General features: G+C 40.4%; 1 protein-coding gene and 1 pseudogene across 2 annotated transcripts in view; both read right to left on the minus strand.

Annotated features, from left to right (window-relative positions):
• The window catches only part of LOC308163538 (putative ATP-dependent RNA helicase DDX53), a gene marked incomplete at both ends in the record, with an annotated part of 11,693 nt that extends 8,646 nt beyond the window's left edge, over positions 1-3,047 (minus strand). The window contains 3 exons of the mRNA XM_080537713.1: positions 435-552; positions 1,744-1,799; positions 2,648-3,047. Coding sequence (XP_080393839.1) covers positions 435-552; positions 1,744-1,799; positions 2,648-3,047 — 574 coding nt within the window. The remainder of the gene's footprint in view (positions 1-434; positions 553-1,743; positions 1,800-2,647) is intronic.
• The window catches only part of LOC308164502 (polyamine-transporting ATPase 13A3-like), a 121,281-nt pseudogene that overhangs the window by 42,485 nt on the left and 61,296 nt on the right, over positions 1-17,500 (minus strand). The gene's annotated exons all lie outside the window — the stretch shown is intronic.

Here is a 17,500-nt window from a genome sequence, read left to right on the forward strand (position 1 = left end):
CTCCCCCTCCACCTCCACCTCCATACCCCCCACCACCACCTCCCCCTCCACCTCCACCTTCATACCCCCCACCACCACCACCACCACCTCCCCCTCCATACCCACCACCCCTCCCAGGACCTGAAAGAACAGACAGGGAGAACGAAAAAAACTAACCAAAGCCAGTCAGACAGACAGCGGTGCAGTTAGCATGAGGAACCTTTGGCAAGAGTGTTCTCTGTCTTGGATATTTGACTGTACAGGTGTTACCACAAGTTATTCTATTGACGTCGGACAATTCTAAAACATCTCAAACAAAGAAATGTAACCCCCCCCCCGCCCCATCTCTCTCTTTCTCTGTCACATTGCAACTGGATGAGGTGATTTCCCCCATAACGTGTCTAGAAAAAGGCTCTGTTCATCCAAACAAGCATTGTTATCGATGTTTATCTCACCGTTGCGGCACCCGGGGCCGCTATCTGTCACCAGCGCCTCGATCATCTCCTTGGCTCTCTGCTGGACCTCCGGTGTCCCGAAGATGACCACCTCCCCCTCATACTCCCCCTTGTTGATCTACACACAGCCACGCAGGGATGGACATTTCACCTCAATGGACATTCACAAATTAGTTCATTAGTTTGCCAATTTAAAGCAAAAATGGTTACACCAGTTTTATAGAAGATACAGAGATGAAGGCCATACATAGTCAGAGATGGTTACTGTGGTTTGATACGAAAATATTGGGATTTATTATTAAGTAGGCTATCTGGTGTAAAACCTACATTGACTATGTTTACATGCACACCATATTCCGATTACGGTCAATATTCGGGTTAATGTAATATTCTGAATAAGGTGTTTACATGCGCTGTAGCAACTGGAGTATTCTGTTTACATGTTAATTGGCATATTCCCGTTATCAGATGAATTCATCCGGAAGTAGTTGTTACTATAGTAACGTTAGTGTGGATAGCTTGGTTGTGGTCGTTGAGTGTCATTATTTCTATGTTTTCTTCCATCTATATACCCCATGATATTTAAATCCTTCATTATTTCAGTCTCCTCCTCACTCCAAAAATGCTGGCCCCTTGCTAGTCGCCATCGTGGTTGCTATGCAGTCCCTGGCAACAACAACACAACCCAGGATTCTCTGCGAATCGAGCATGCGCAGACACAATATTCCGAATATTGATCATATTACGATTACAGGGGTGCAAACTGGTGATGGCCCAAAAAGGTGACACATTTTTTTGGGCGGCTAACCTTAGGGGGGGGATACCGCTAGCACTAATGGTGTTAAATAGATATCGCTAGCACTAACGGTGGTCTAACAATGATGCATGTGTAAGTAGCGGCAGCCCTGACCTTAACACCTGCAGAATTACTTCGAACACTGTTTAATGTGACTGTGTTTCTCCATGCTGTCTGGAATTGTACCTAGCTGCCTGAAGCTAAACGTTATTTCAACAGCAGCAGAGTTTAGCAGACAGGAAGATTAGTTAGCTCACTCATCATGTGACTTGGATGAGACTTGGACCCCCCCCCCCACAATATTCTTTGGCAATATTTTTTTTTGCAGATCTACACAATTCAAATGGATGACATATTTTGAGATAAAAACAGCTAATTTAGCAGAAAGATGACAAGTTTGCACCCCTGCGATTAATACAGGAATATGGTGTGCATGTAGACGCAGTCGTTATATTATAGCAAACTCCCCACTGCAGTACACTCAACATACTGACTTATTGTCAAACTACTTGCCTTAATTCGAGCACCGGTGCTTTCTTCAAGTTCGCGTATCTTGGCTCCTCCGCGACCTGTCGAGTAAAGCGGCGACATGCCATGATCAGAGTGGTATATATACGGTTATATTATTATATACATCATATAATACCACTCTGGCCATGATCAGAGTGGTATACACGGTTATATTATATACATCATATAGAATACCACTCTGGCCATGTCGGAGATTTCATTTTGCAGACTACATAACATACTGTAAAAGTGAAATACAAAAGAAAACGTAACAATTTTTCAAACAAAAATCAAACAATTTACAATAACCTCACGTAAGTACACTCAGTGACATTTATTAACCCCAAAATGTTGGTGGGCCACTCAAAACACTCAGATCCACGTCAGTGGAACCACAGTCAAACAAAACACATCACTCGTCATCAAGGCAGTCAGATATGGTCTACATCAGTGAGTTGGACACAGTATATTTCTATTGCTATTGGGTTATACCGATATAACAATAGAATCCTAATTCTAACTAAACATAATCCTAATTATGATCTGCCATGATCAGAGTGGTATACACGGTTATATTATTATATACATCATATATACCACTCTGGCCATGTGGGAGGCGAACAGTGTGTGTGTGTGTGTGTGTGTGTGTGTGTGTGTGTGTGTGTGTGTGTGTGTGTGTGTGTGTGTGTGTGTGTGTGTGTGTGTGTGCGTGTGCGTGTGCGTGTGTGTGTGCGTGTGCGTGTGTGTGTGTGTGTGTGTGTGTGTGTGTGTGTGTGTGTGTGTGTGCGTGTCCGGTCTGTTCCAGTGTGGGAAGCTGACTAGCTGACGTTCCACTGCCAACCACAGCACATGTTGCTAGATAATGTTGGCTAGCTAGACGCATGTTGGGAGAGTGAGACATACCTACCTATAACCCTTCCGATTGAGGAGTTCTCCACGTTAAAAGTCACCGGCCCGTCACGTCCACCCCCTCCCCCGGCGCCGCGACCCCCTCCCCCGGAGAAGAACACGCGGTCCCTGCCCCCCTCTCTACCCCCTCCCCCGGAGAAGACCACCTGGTCCCTGCCCCCCTCTCGACCCCCTCCCCCGGAGAAGAACACGCGGTCCCTGCCCTCCTCTCTACCCCCTCCCCCGGAGAAGACCTCTCTATCTCGGCCCCTCCAACTGTCACACGACGGGCCGGTGCGACTCCCTCCAAACCTGTTGGCATGTCTCACACCGAAGCACACATTCTCCTTCTCATTACTATTGGCGACGGCAGGTGTTCTGGTTTGAACACTGTTCTCGTCATCTTCCCAGTCCGACATGATTCCCTTTGTGTACGCCCCATGTACACTTTCTCTACTGTATATATATATATATATATATGTTATGGTACATGTGGGAATACGGTACATGTGGAAAAACTAGGGTTAGGGTTAGGTGCTAGGGTGCTAGGGTTAAGGTTAGACATGCCAGCATGTACCAAGTCACCCTAGCACCTAACCCTAACCCTAGTTTTTCCACATGTACCGTATTCCCACATGTACCGTAACATATATACTGTATATATATATATATAATAATAATACATTATTAAATAAATATAATATAATATTACAAATATAATATTAAATATAATATATAATATTAAATAAATATAATAATAATAATAATAATAATTTAAAATCTTTCATCTTCTTTAATCTTCCTTCTAGCATTGTAACCAATAGTGGCCAATAGCCTCTGGCCTGAGCAGACATTACTTTTCTTGCGATGACTAATGGATAGATGATTCACTTACTGAGACAAATGTATTTGTTGTACGTCACTTTGTATAAAGGCGTCTGCTGCTAAATGTAAAAAATGTAAATGTAATATATAAACAACACATTTACGTAAGACAGTCGGAACCTTGTTAGAATACGTTTATTATTTCCAAGGAAACAGAATTGTTCTCCCACACTGCCAAGATTGAAGACAAACAAAAAGTAATAACACCATAGCCTAGCGTTTTATATTACGTGATGCTTGCTTGAGTCTATAATTTAAAAGAATGTGTTAAGACGATTAGTTTTTAGTTAATATACTATGTTGGTGATGTGATCCATGGATTTGAACAATTTAAACACAATGTTGATTCCTCCATATTTGAGATAATTTGCGAGCAGCGTAACCAGTGATCAGTGTTCTAGAGCAGGGCAGGAACAAAAGCATGCACATCCTTAGCTCTCCGGGGGCAGGGCTGTGACCAAGGGAGGCTGGTGGAGGTAGAAATCGGAGGACGGGCTCACTGTAGTTCATGGGATGAAATTAAACGTGTGTTTGATACCATTCCTCCTCTTCTACCTCCACCAGCCTCCCCTGGTTGTGACATACGTAGTCAACCTTGATGTACATATCCTGTAAATTCACACATATCAACTTCCACTTGATAGGAGATGGAGCAACGTGATCTCATCAATAATTTCTATCATATCGTACGAAAAGTAACGTACAGATCCTAACAGATTGTAACGTCCGTGTGAAGACATAACAGCTTCATCGTTTCCACAATGCATGTTAACAATGGCTTAGTGATACTGTGATAGTTAGGCAGTATTATGAATTAACATTAAGTGTTAGGGTTAGGGTTAGGAATATCTTTAAAGTGCTTAGGATGAGGGTAAGTTGTCCCAAAGCTAATTTGAATTCCCCTGCCAGTTGACGTTGCCTGATTTGTAAAAACGTTGTTTTCTGACTGCCCATACGTAAACATCTTCACAGGTATGTCTCTCTGACATTACTTTACATATAATATCATACAAATGATTGATGAGTTCAGGATGGGTGGAGGAATAGATCTAGGACTGAGCGACAGCGAAGTCAAGGCAATCCAGGAAGTCCTCGATTTCTTGACACCTTCTATTCCTCCCTTTACTAACAGTTGACTGCAAAATACGAATGCTTCTGTCACGAACTACAGAAGGTACCATGATTTTTGCTACCTTTTTGTGGATATCAATCGACTGAGAAACAGATTTTTTGACAAAATACAGATGATTGGCATACATGTAGTAGAGGTCTTGTTCATCAGATGGTTCTTGTCCATTCTTATCAAGCAATTCCTGGTAGATCTGATCTGCTCTCTCAATTTGGCCAGATTTTGTATACATTGTTGCCAGGTCCACCTTGAATAGTTGGGATTTTGGGTATAGTGTAGCTACCTCTTCGTACAAGTTGACAGCTCTTTCAATCAGACTTTCCGTCATTGCTGTTGGAGCCTCATTCTGACGAGAGAAAACCTTCCATTTGTAACACTCCGCAAGGCGCTTCTTCAGTTGACGCAGATGAGGTTGACTCTCCAGAGCCTTCGTCGCTACCTCAATGGCTTTATCTTGAGAGACGTGATCTCTGAAAAACCTGAGTAACTGTCCGAATCCACCTAAATCCTCAATCGGCCTCTCTGTTATCTCCTCAGCAAGTTGACGTGCCTTGTCCTTGTCCTCGTCAGCGAGTCTCCTCAGGTAAAGCACTGTGCCGGTCGTGTTATGAGGATCGATCTCCCTAGCTCGCTTCAGTTGCTCGAACACCTCGCGTTTCTGCTCAGGCGGAATCTGGCTTCCGTATTCAAAGGATTTGTCCATCGCTATGGCGACGCCGCAGTGAAGCCCCGCATTCTCAGGGTCGCCTCTCAAAGCCATCCGGAAACAATCCAGCCCTTCCCTCCTCCTCTCCAGGTTGAACTTGTTCAAGGTCCAGGCTTTTTCTCCACACACCGTTGGGTGCAGGTCTCCTGGGGTGGGAGAGGGGGAGGGGTTGTCCCGCATCAGTCCCTCGACCTCCTCCACGTATCTCTGGCTCTCTGCCAGCTGGCCTAAGTCATAGCGCACCCAGGCCAGGATCCCATAGTGCACTATTAGCATTGCACCCTTGTCCTCTGGGCTGCTCTGGCGAATGGCCTCATACGCCTTCCTGAGGCAGCTAAGAGCATCCGCCCGGCTGCCCAGCGCATAGTGCAGGTAGGCCAGGAGGTTGTACAGGTAAGCCAACCAGCTGCATTTACCACCTTCACCCTCAATGTCAATCATTGTCTCTCGGAGTCTCTCCAGTTTGGACTTGCTGTAGTCCAGCTTCCAGGTGAAGTGGCACTCCAGATGTTCCAGCCTGGTTTTCAAAGTCTGATCCATGCTGGTTGAAAAGAGAAATCACAATCTTGTATTCAAATGTGTATGGACATTATTTTCTGATAATAAAAAAAAAGAGGGATTCTGGTATTGACTATTTATACAACAGTTAGTTCCGACCAAGTAATTTGATTGGACAAGAGGCATTCCATGAGTGCTGATATACAGTATAACAGCACTGGGACTTTTAACTATAGGTATCACTCCGAAATAACCGTTAATATCAAAGTAGCTAGCCTGCAGATGTTTGTGTTCAGGTTACTAGGCAACAGTCCAGTTGCGGAACTATTTTTTGTTGACAGAGCCAAAATAAATGATTTAAATAAACAAACAAATCATAATCTGTTGTCACTTATTACTGTTAACTAATAAATTGCGCTGTAGAACTGTTGTATAAAAGCAATATCACACTCGAGGTCGTGCTGTTATACTGAGCCTGCGGCCTCGTACCTACGACCCAATCAGCCCTGTTGATATTCAGTATAACAGCACTCCCTCTCGTGTGATATTGCTTATTTAACAATGGAGATTCTCTGGTATTGACTATTTAACGATGGAGATTCTCTGGTATTGACTATTTAACTATGGAGATTTTCTGGTATTGACTGAATTTAACACAAGTGGCAACTACTACTTAACCGTGTTTCTAAGTAAATAATTGTTCATTTTGTTCAGTAAAATAAGATCCTGTAATACGTTTCTTTATCTGTCATTACACCTAATGTAAACACAGGGTTCCTACAAGTTTCAACAAGTCGAATTTAAGACCTTTTTAGAAATGTTTTAGACCTCTTTGAATATAATTTTTGACCTATTCGCGACACCATATGATAGCTTTTTGTCAAGACAAAAAAGGAAGCGAATTGGCATTTATTTGGTTCCGGCTTGATTCATTTCTGCGTAAATAGATGTGGTCGGACTGATTTCCTTGCAGGATAAGCTAATCTCTTTTTTAAGACCTAGCACCTCATTTTTAGACCGAATAACTGAAATGTAAGACCTATTTAGGCCTTATAAATCGGATTGCTGGATTTTAGATGTAGTTAATTTCTCTTGTTGGTTATGAATCGCAGAATCAATTCTGAGTTTAAGACTATTTATTTAAAGTACAAAAGTATACAGGTATCAGAGCTGGATTCTGTAGAGGAGAGAGAGAGAGAGAGAGAGAGAGAGAGAGAGAGAGAGAGAGAGAGAGAGAGAGAGAGAGAGAGAGAGAGAGAGAGAGAGAAGCTGCGTGGTCAAGATGAGAGAGAGGGGGCTGATGTTTGCCCCCAAGTTTATACCTTTTCGTATGCAAATATGTAACTTCAACAATGGCCCAATCATGTTGGCCCAATGTTGTCCCCAATGTTGTCCCAATGGCCCAATCAACTGCAACACTTTAAATGAATGTGCAATAACACTATGTGCAATATGACAACCCTAGTCGTCTATCTGTACAGTATAGTATAGTGGATAGTGTACATAGCCTTTATTTATGTAAACCAGCTCCTTCCCTTGTGTTTTTTTTAGTTTTTCTTTTCTTTCCTAACACCAGGGGAGCCACCCCTCCTAAATTTCGTTGTATGGTACCTGTACTGTAGCAATGACAATAAAGACCATTCATTCATTCATTCATTCATTCATTCATGTTTACTGTAGATGCTTGAGGTGTGAAAAGTAGGAGACCCCACAATGATGTCACCTGGCCTACAAGTCATTCCAGGTTAAAGTTCAAGTCAGATTCACAGGAAGTAAACATATTAAGTACTGTAGATACATATTGTACTGTACATATACAGTACTAAGACAAAGGATGTATTTACAAGGTGTCATAAAACCCCCATTGTCAGGAGAACAGGCCCTTCATAGCATACAGGCCCATACCATATACAATCCATGTATTTGTGTGTGTTCAAGTAAAATATACTACATAGACTTAAAGGCTTTTTTAAGACTATGTATAAACTTCAGTGTATGTATAAAATGTATAACATTCTATGTAAAACTTCAGATGCTACATCCAGACCCTAATTCCCTCACCATTGTCTAAATTCAGTTGACATATTCATTACAATACATAGTTCCAATGCCACAATTATATCATGTTATATTATGTATCAGAATTCTAACTTTTTAGCCTTTAGAGAGTTCTTACCTTGTAGTTGGGTGAGAGTAGAGGAGGTAATGTTGTTGTCTCTGTTTTGCTGAGCAAAGGTGTGTTGCAGACTCACCCCCATCCTGGTTTGAACAGATAACACTCTTATCTATCGATGGGCAGGGTTGTATTAACATATGACACCTTACCACCTAGCATTAGGCTGAGTTTCATTTCTAGCAAACAATAACATCAGTGACCGGTTATAACAAACAACAAGGTTATAACAAACACCAGTATAAAGGTTATAACACACACACACACACACACACACACACACACACACACACACACACACACCAGTTAAAGGTTAACTTATAACACACCATTGACAGGTTATAAGACACATCAGAGACAGGTTATAACACACACCAGTGACAGGTTATAACTCACATCAGAGACAGGTTATAAGACACATCAGTGACAGGTTATAACTCCCTGGTCCTTTTAATTACCGGAAAATGCCCATTGTTACGTAGTCAACACCAGCCCAGAGAGCATGGATCCAATGCTAATAGTGCACTATGGAATCCTGGCCTGGGTGAAATATGATGGTGTTTACATCATTTTACATGAATGTCAATGTTGTTGAAAATCAATGACACACTCGCGAGTCAAGCCAAAACATTGAAAACATCCATCAAAACATGGATTCGGTGAGTAATCCCCACTACTCTACAGTAATTAGGTATTACTAAAAGTATTTATAGTTATAGCTATATAGTTGTTTGTTATATCAAATGGGCTCTTCAACACTTTTATAATTATGCAAAAAAACAGAAAAGAAAAAAAAGAAGCTTTTTGGTCATTTCAAACCATGTCACATATGCTTTAACATGTTTTTAGAATATGCTTTAACATGTTTATAGAATATGCTTTATCATGTTTATAGAATATGCTTTATCATGTTTATAGAATATGCTTAATCATGTTTATAGAATATGCTTAAACATGTTTATAGAATATGCTTTATCATGTTTATAGAATATGCTTTAACATGTTTATAGAATATGCTTTAACATGTTTATAGAATATGCTTTAACATGTTTATAGAATATGCTTTAACATGTTTATAGAATATGCTTTAACATGTTTATAGAATATGCTTTAACATGTTTTTAGAATATGCTTTATCATGTTTTTAGAATATGCTTTATCATGTTTATAGAATATGCTTAAACATGTTTATAGAATATGCTTAAACATGTTTATAGAATATGCTTTAACATGTTTATGGAATATGCTTAAACATGTTTATAGAATATGCTTTAACATGTTTATAGAATATGCTTAAACATGTTTATAGAATATGCTTAAACATGTTTATAGAATATGCTTAAACATGTTTATAGAATATGCTTAAACATGTTTATAGAATATGCTTTAACATGTTTATGGAATATGCTTAAACATGTTTATAGAATATGCTTTAACATGTTTATAGAATATGCTTAAACATGTTTATAGAATATGCTTAAACATGTTTATAGAATATGCTTAAACATGTTTATAGAATATGCTTTAACATGTTTATAGAATATGCTTAAACATGTTTATAGAATATGCTTAAACATGTTTATAGAATATGCTTAAACATGTTTATAGAATATGCTTAAACATGTTTATAGAATATGCTTAAACATGTTTATAGAATATGCTTAAACATGTTTATAGAATATGCTTTAACATGTTTATAGAATATGCTTTAACATGTTTATAGAATATGCTTTAACATGTTTTTAGAATATGCTTTAACATGTTTATAGAATATGCTTTAACATGTTTATAGAATATGCTTTAACATGTTCATAGAATATGCTTTAACATGTTTATAGAATATGCTTAAACATGTTTATAGAATATGCTTTAACATGTTTATAGAATATGCTTTAACATGTTTATAGAATATGCTTTAACATGTTTATAGAATATGCTTTAACATGTTTATAGAATATGCTTAAACATGTTTATAGAATATGCTTAAACATGTTTATAGAATATGCTTTAACATGTTTATAGAATATGCTTTAACATGTTTATAGAATATGCTTTAACATGTTTTTAGAATATGCTTTAACATGTTTATAGAATATGCTTTAACATGTTTATAGAATATGCTTTAACATGTTTATAGAATATGCTTAAACATGTTTATAGAATATGCTTTAACATGTTTATAGAATATGCTTTAACATGTTTATAGAATATGCTTTAACATGTTTATAGAATATGCTTTAACATGTTTATAGAATATGCTTAAACATGTTTATAGAATATGCTTTAACATGTTTATAGAATATGCTTTATCATGTTTATAGAATATGCTTAAACATGTTTATAGAATATGCTTAAACATGTTTATAGAATATGCTTTATCATGTTTATAGAATATGCTTAAACATGTTTATAGAATATGCTTTAACATGTTTATAGAATATGCTTTAACATGTTTATAGAATATGCTTTAACATGTTTATAGAATATGCTTTAACAAGGAGGTTTCAGAATGCTCTGGGGAGGGCCAGGAAGATCATGGCTGACCCCGCACACCCAGGACATTCTAACTAGGGGGGTCATCCCTATGTTCCTCAGTACCATAGCTCCCTCCTGAAAAGGGGTCCTATGTTCCCCGCTCCGAAAAAAGGTCATCGCCCCTAGTTAGAATCCCATTACACTTGTCTGGTTCATAGATAGCTAGCTATAGCTAACGTTACTACCTAGGCTAATCAGCCAACTTAATTCTCTGGCTTTTTTGTTTTTTTTGTTTTTGTTTTTGTAACTTTTAATGAAAAAACAAGTGAGCAGGCTTTGTGTTTTTCATAGCTATTGTACTGTACATTGATACATGTCGAAAATAAAACCCTATATGAATATAACAGACAATTGTAAATGAAGAAATTGAAATTGAATATAACTTTATTGTCCACCACGGTGGAAAATTGTCTTCGGCTCACCAAACAGACAAAATCAACACAAGGAGGCAGAAGGCAACTGGTAAGTAAAATAATAAAATAAAATAAAATAAATGACTTAATAAGAGCAAACAGTCATGTTCTCAGCTGCCCAGGGCCGCGTTCGGAAATTCGCTCTGAGAGTGTCGGAGCGTCCACGTGACTGCCTCTTGTCCAATCAAATGACATGGTCCCTTTATGACGTCGAACCCAGTGTGCGTTCCTGCGAATTTACGAACACGGCCCATATGGTTTTAACACGGTCCAGGTGGTTTTTGTGTCTTTTGGGTTCTTTTTCTTGGTGTGTTTTTCTTCTGTCCACACCTCGTGCCGCGGGGTACCCCACCATGCTCCCTGTAGTACTTGGTGATGGTGAAGAGAGTTCGGTCGCTGACCCTGAACAAAACAAACAAACAAACAAACAAACACACTGGTTTCAGACTGGGGGGCCATTCCACTAAAGGTGGATCAGTATAGCGGCGATTGAAATAAATGCGGCGATCAGGCAACTCGGGATTGGAATTCAAGCCTCAGGTGATTCCTCGAACGAGGATCAGGCTTGTGTGATGAGTGTTCACAGAAGACAGGCTTACAAATCTTGGGCGCGTGCACGCAGACATAAAGAGCCCCGAAGAGTCGATCTGTCGAAATGAAGATACTCCACTCTGCAGGGGTACTACATTTGCGCAGCATTCCGAATTATTGATTTTTATGAAGACGGAAAAATAAGATGTAAAATAGTGCAATACTGCCGCAATTAACAAGGCGAGGGAAATGGTTTGGCAAGAAATTGCTGACCGATTAAATGCGTAGGTCATACTAGCCCCAGTTATTGTTATATGTTAATATTTTAATAAATGAATATTTACTACTGTGGTGATATCAGCAGCAGGCTACAAACCGTCATATTGCCACAATGGCCTAGTGGTATCGACCGCTGCCATAGGATTTATTCGTCATTTTATATCGGTGGTTCAAATCCCTCTTCGGACACACTTTTTACTGCATTTCGTTGTCTGAATCTAATCTAAAATCTCATCTAAAAAAGTATGTAGGCTATAAAATTATGGTGCAGGCTAATTTACAAGAACTGACACGATTACAATGGTGTTTGAAGCCTTTGCATGAAATCTTCGGTTAAATGTAAAAAAATAAAAATAATCACTTAGTCAAGTCTCGAACACGCAACCTTTGGAACTCTAGCCGGCTGCCTTAACCACTGCGCCAACCAGAACGCTGTGATGACAGCAATGCAAGTTGAGACAATTACTCTTTTTTTTTTACACTCTTTTCTTTATTGATCTATCGATCTATCTATCACACTTTCAAAATATCAAGTTATCTATCACACAATCAAACTATCTATCGATCGCACTTTCAAAATATCAAATTATCTATCTATCACACAGTCAAACTATCTAATCTATCTATCTCGTGTGAAGTGGGAAGTGGAACTAATATCCTAAAAGACACATGAGGAACTGTCGTTCGGGGTTTAGTTTCCGCCTGTGAGCCTTTTTTGACGCACGTATTACTATAGCCAGTCTTTTAGCCTGGTCGCGACCAGGCTAATTATATCTGACTCAGAAGGAGCTCAACCAAGCAGCGAATTATTTGAGCCACATTGATGGAACCGAACGCAAGCTAACATTATCGAGGCTTAGAAGATAATCGACCTTAGTGGAATGGGCCCCGGGTCCCGTCTAGCGTTAACCAACTAGTATACACAGGGTTCCCACACCTTCTGAAACATCACATTCAAGCACATTTCAAGGACTTTCAAGACTCAATTCCCTCAAATTCAAGGACCCAACACGGCATAGTTTGAGACAGATCTAAATGAGAATTGATATAATAGGAACTATCCGCTCACAGACAACAATTAAAAAGAGAGGCTTGAATGTGTGAACACTAGATGGTCTCTTGCCTTCTCTACCACAGCACAGCTAAACAATAATATATTGTGAAATATGTGTAAAGTTAAGCAATACAGAGACGTATTCAGTAGTCTACGAGCTAAGTAACATTTATTTGAGAGAGAGAGAGAGAGAGAGAGAGAGAGAGAGAGAGAGAGAGAGAGAGAGAGAGACGGGGGAGATTCAAGCACTTTTAATGACCCATGTCTATTTTCAAAAACTTTTACGGCCTTGATTTCTTTCTCAAATTCACAAACTTTCAAGGATTTCATGGACCAGTGGAACCCTGCAGACACAGCAGGAAGTTGTTTTACGGTACACGATAGTTTTGATCCGGAACAAAACGTACCAGCTCAGGTTACCGAGCGGCCAGCTGCTCCAAAACAAGCAGCTACTACAGAACACAAACACAACAAGCTACACACAACTACAACAACACACCGTTGTTAAACATGCAAGGTATCAGGAAATGGAAAGTCACCCGAGTATAAAGCAGAAAGTGCTACGGCACACGACAGTGCCGTGGATGGTGTAGGTGGTCCTGTTGAGCGTGCGTTTCTTCGGCAGACACTTGGAGGCTTGGGTCATCTCTGAACAGTTCATGGACGACAGCAGAGTCCCCATAATAAGCATGTCTCTGTTATCTGATGACAGAGAGGCCGTCTTCAGTCTGGTCTGGCAGATCAGTTCAGGGGACAGCCTTTGGGTGCAAGAGATCTGTTGTTCCGTATTCGTTTTGATACGTCTCCTCTGGCAATTGCAAACAAATCTTCGTATTAAGTCCATCTCCGTTTCTATCCGCGCGTCAGCCCCGATCTCCTCCTCCTCGTCAGAGGAGACACAACTACTGTCACTGTCGTGGAAGGAAACCTCGTCCTCGTTTTCACCATCATCATCTACAGATTCCGAGTTGTAGTCGCCACCATAATTGCCGCAATGGTTGTAGTCATTGATGAACGACATCATAAGTTCTCCGCTGTCGATCATCTTACCGGCAGCAGTGAATGTGTTGATATCCATGGTTGAGACCGTAAACAGTGTTGTCGTGCTTGGAGCTATTTATCCTCCAGCCTACAGTGTTGCCAGATTGGTCCGATGAATACCAGCCCAATAAGTGTTCCAAATCCGCCCACGTCCAAACACAGTCCGGTAGGTGGCGGTAATGCGCCTCAAGTTGGTCGCAAACCACCATTCAAACTGAAAAGAAGAAGAAGCTGACTTATGGAGGTAGTACTGTTCGTTATATCAATATATATATATATATATATATATATATATATATATATATATATATATATATATATATATGTATATATATATATATATATATATACATATATATGTATATATATATACATTTAAATACAGAAATACCTCAACTACATTTCAGGCACCATCTCTTGTGTGAAGAAGTTCAAAAATGCAAATCAAAATGAGTGAAACACTTAAACGAAGATCACAAAACCCACTTTGAGAAAATTAAAAAACAATGCAACAAACTATGCAATCAGGTAATTACCATGACCAAATCTGCTAAGAAAGAATACCTCGATAACAAAATCGAAGAAAACTTAAACAAACCACGTGACCTTTGGAAGCTACTTAATAGCCAACTAGGTTGCAGCCAAAAACTCAAAACCAGGTCTACAAACATCAGCATAAAATCTGGAGATTCTCTCCTTACAGACAAGCTGGATGTGGCTAAGTGCTTAAACACTTTCTTTACAACCATAGCCACTAAATTAGTTAACAATCTACCACCCCACTCAGGGCGTTATGGTGTAGAGCACATCCGTGCGTTCTACAATAAACTGGGTGTACGCAAAGATGATTTTAAACTCTCCATGGTGTCAAACGATGAGGTGTTTAAAAAGCTGGGCGCTCTACACTCAGAAAAGGCCACGGGCCATGACAATATTCCAGCCAGATTTCTAAAAGACTCAGCTGCCTCCATTACCCCAATCATCACCCACATAATAAACCTCTCCATCAAACAGGGACACGTCCCCCTTGACTTTAAAATAGCAAGGGTAACCCCACTGTATAAAAAAGGAAGCAAATTAGACCCAGGCAACTACCGACCTGTTTCTATTCTTAATTCCATCTCGAAACTTATGGAAAAAATAGTTTATGAACAGGTTGATAGGTACCTTACCGAAAAAAATCTGATGTATGAATTTCAATCAGGATTCAGAACATCCCATTCCACTGACACATGCCTTCTCTATTTGAACGACCACATCAACCATGAGGTGGACTCGGGCAAGTACTGCGGCATGGTCATGCTGGACCTCCAGAAGGCCTTCGACACAGTAGATCACCACATATTGTTAGATAAACTGAAAGCAATTGGGTTCGATAGAACATCGGTGAGCTGGATGCAATCCTACTTAGAGGGGAGGGAACAGGTGGTTAGTGTGAACGGAACACTGTCCCCCCCCCTCCCAGTGACCTGCGGCGTTCCACAAGGAAGCATATTGGGACCCTTACTGTTCCTAATATATGTGAATGACATGTCATCAGCATGTGATTGCAATTTGTTCCTGTTCGCGGATGACTCGGCTCTGCTGGTCTCTGACAGGGACATATTGCAGGTGGAAAAAGCGCTAAGCACTGAACTGAGTAGAATCTGCATCTGGCTAGCTGACAATAAACTATCAATACACCTAGGTAAAACTGAAACCATCCTATACGGATCCCCATCTAAACTCAGAAAGGCTGAACATTTTAAAATAAAAGTGGGTAACATTAATATCACAAGAAAACCTGGGCTCCATCTTTGAGGCAAATCTTTCCGGAGATAAAATGGCAGCAAAAGTAATCAAAAAAGTGAACCATAGAACTAGATTCTTGTACAGGATATCCTCACTTGTCAGTAAAAACACACTGAGGACCCTATCAGGAGCTCTCATTCAATGTCACTTCGACTATGCCGTAACATCATGGTACTATAGAACCACAAAGGCCCATAAAACAAGACTCCAGACAGCCCAAAATAAACTGGTTAGGCTTCTGCTAGGCCTCAACCCTAGGACACATCTAACCGCTGCTCATTTTTTGAGCCTTGACTGGCTACGAGTAGTTGACAGAGTGCAGCAGCTTGCACTGGGCCTGGTCTTCAAGATTCGCTACACCACAAAGACACCCAAGTACCTGTCAACATACTTCCAAAAAGTGAACAACGTCCACACATACAACACCAGAGGAAGCTCCACGAACCACGTTCAACCGCGTTGCACCACAAACAAGGGGTTAAACTCGTTTGCAAACTATGCAGTAAAAATGTGGAACGCCCTTCCTATAATCTTAAAGGAGTGCAAAACACTGCCCACCTTCAAAACCACTCTCAAAAAACATTTACAGGAGGCTGCAATCCGTAACTGGACCCTCTAAATCAAAAATCAGATTAAAAGACCCGAACTACCCACTGTACATACTTTGTGTTTTGTCCCCCGCCCCCACCTGTGGTGTATGTCCCCACCTGTCCTACCCGCTGTACATACCTGATGTTTTGTTGTATTGTTCTTCCCATGATGGATGTGTTTTTATCTTGTAGATAGTAATAGTTATTTGTCTGTATTATCTTGTAGATAGTACTAGTTTGTTTTGTCGGTCTTACATGTAACGATGAATTGAGAATCAAGGACCCCAATTGAAATAAGCCAGTGGCTTTCTTGGGTTTTTATCCTGTTAGTTGACCTTGTATGTAATATGTACTTTCATGTACCTACTTCTGCAAATCTTCTAATAAAGTTTTCAATCAATCAATCAATCAAAGAATAGTGGCTGCATCAAGTTTATTGTAATGATTAACTTTATTTTAAGTTGAATGATTATTTGTAATTGATGATTCCTACCCTATAAACACAAAGATATTCATTCCAAAACGACATGGACTATTGTTATTGCATTAAGATGGACTGAAAAACAGGAAAAAACAGGAAAACATCGTGGACTTCAGGAGGAAAAAATCTGAGGTCCAGCCCCTGCTAGTTGATGGAGGGAGCGTGGAGAGAGTCTCAACTCTCCGATTCCTGGGGGTGCACATACAGGAGGACCTGTCCTGGAGGACCAACACAGCAGCCATCATCAAGAAGGCACAACAGCGGCTCTACTTCCTGAGAATCCTCAGGAAATACCACCTTAGACAGGAGCTGCTTGTGACCTTCTACCGCTGCACAGTGGAGAGCATCCTCACCTACTGCATTTGCGTGTGGTTCTCCAGCTGCACAGCCGCAGAGAGGAAAGCGCTACAGAGAGTCGTGAGATCGGCCCAGAAGATCATCGGCGCCCCCCTCCCCTCTCTGGAAGAGCTGTACAACACACGCTGCCTCAGGAAGGCCACCAAGATCTCCAGGGACCCATCCCACCCTAGGAACGAACACTTTGTTAGGCTGCGCTCAGGCAGGCGGTTCAGGACCATGTCCGCACGGACAAATAGACTGAAGCTCAGCTTCTACCCTAGGGCCATTCAGGCCCTGAACACAGCAAAGACCTCGGTTCTAGGCCCTGGACAATCTAGACAACTTGATGGCAGCTACTAGATTGTAAACATAAGTGCAATATTGAAATACAACTGTGAACATTTCAAACCTGCTAACTGCGACACTT

This window comes from Nansenia antarctica (assembly GCF_963989245.1).
Source record: "Nansenia antarctica genome assembly, chromosome: 8".
In the NCBI taxonomy this organism is placed as follows: domain Eukaryota; kingdom Metazoa; phylum Chordata; class Actinopteri; order Argentiniformes; family Microstomatidae; genus Nansenia; species Nansenia antarctica.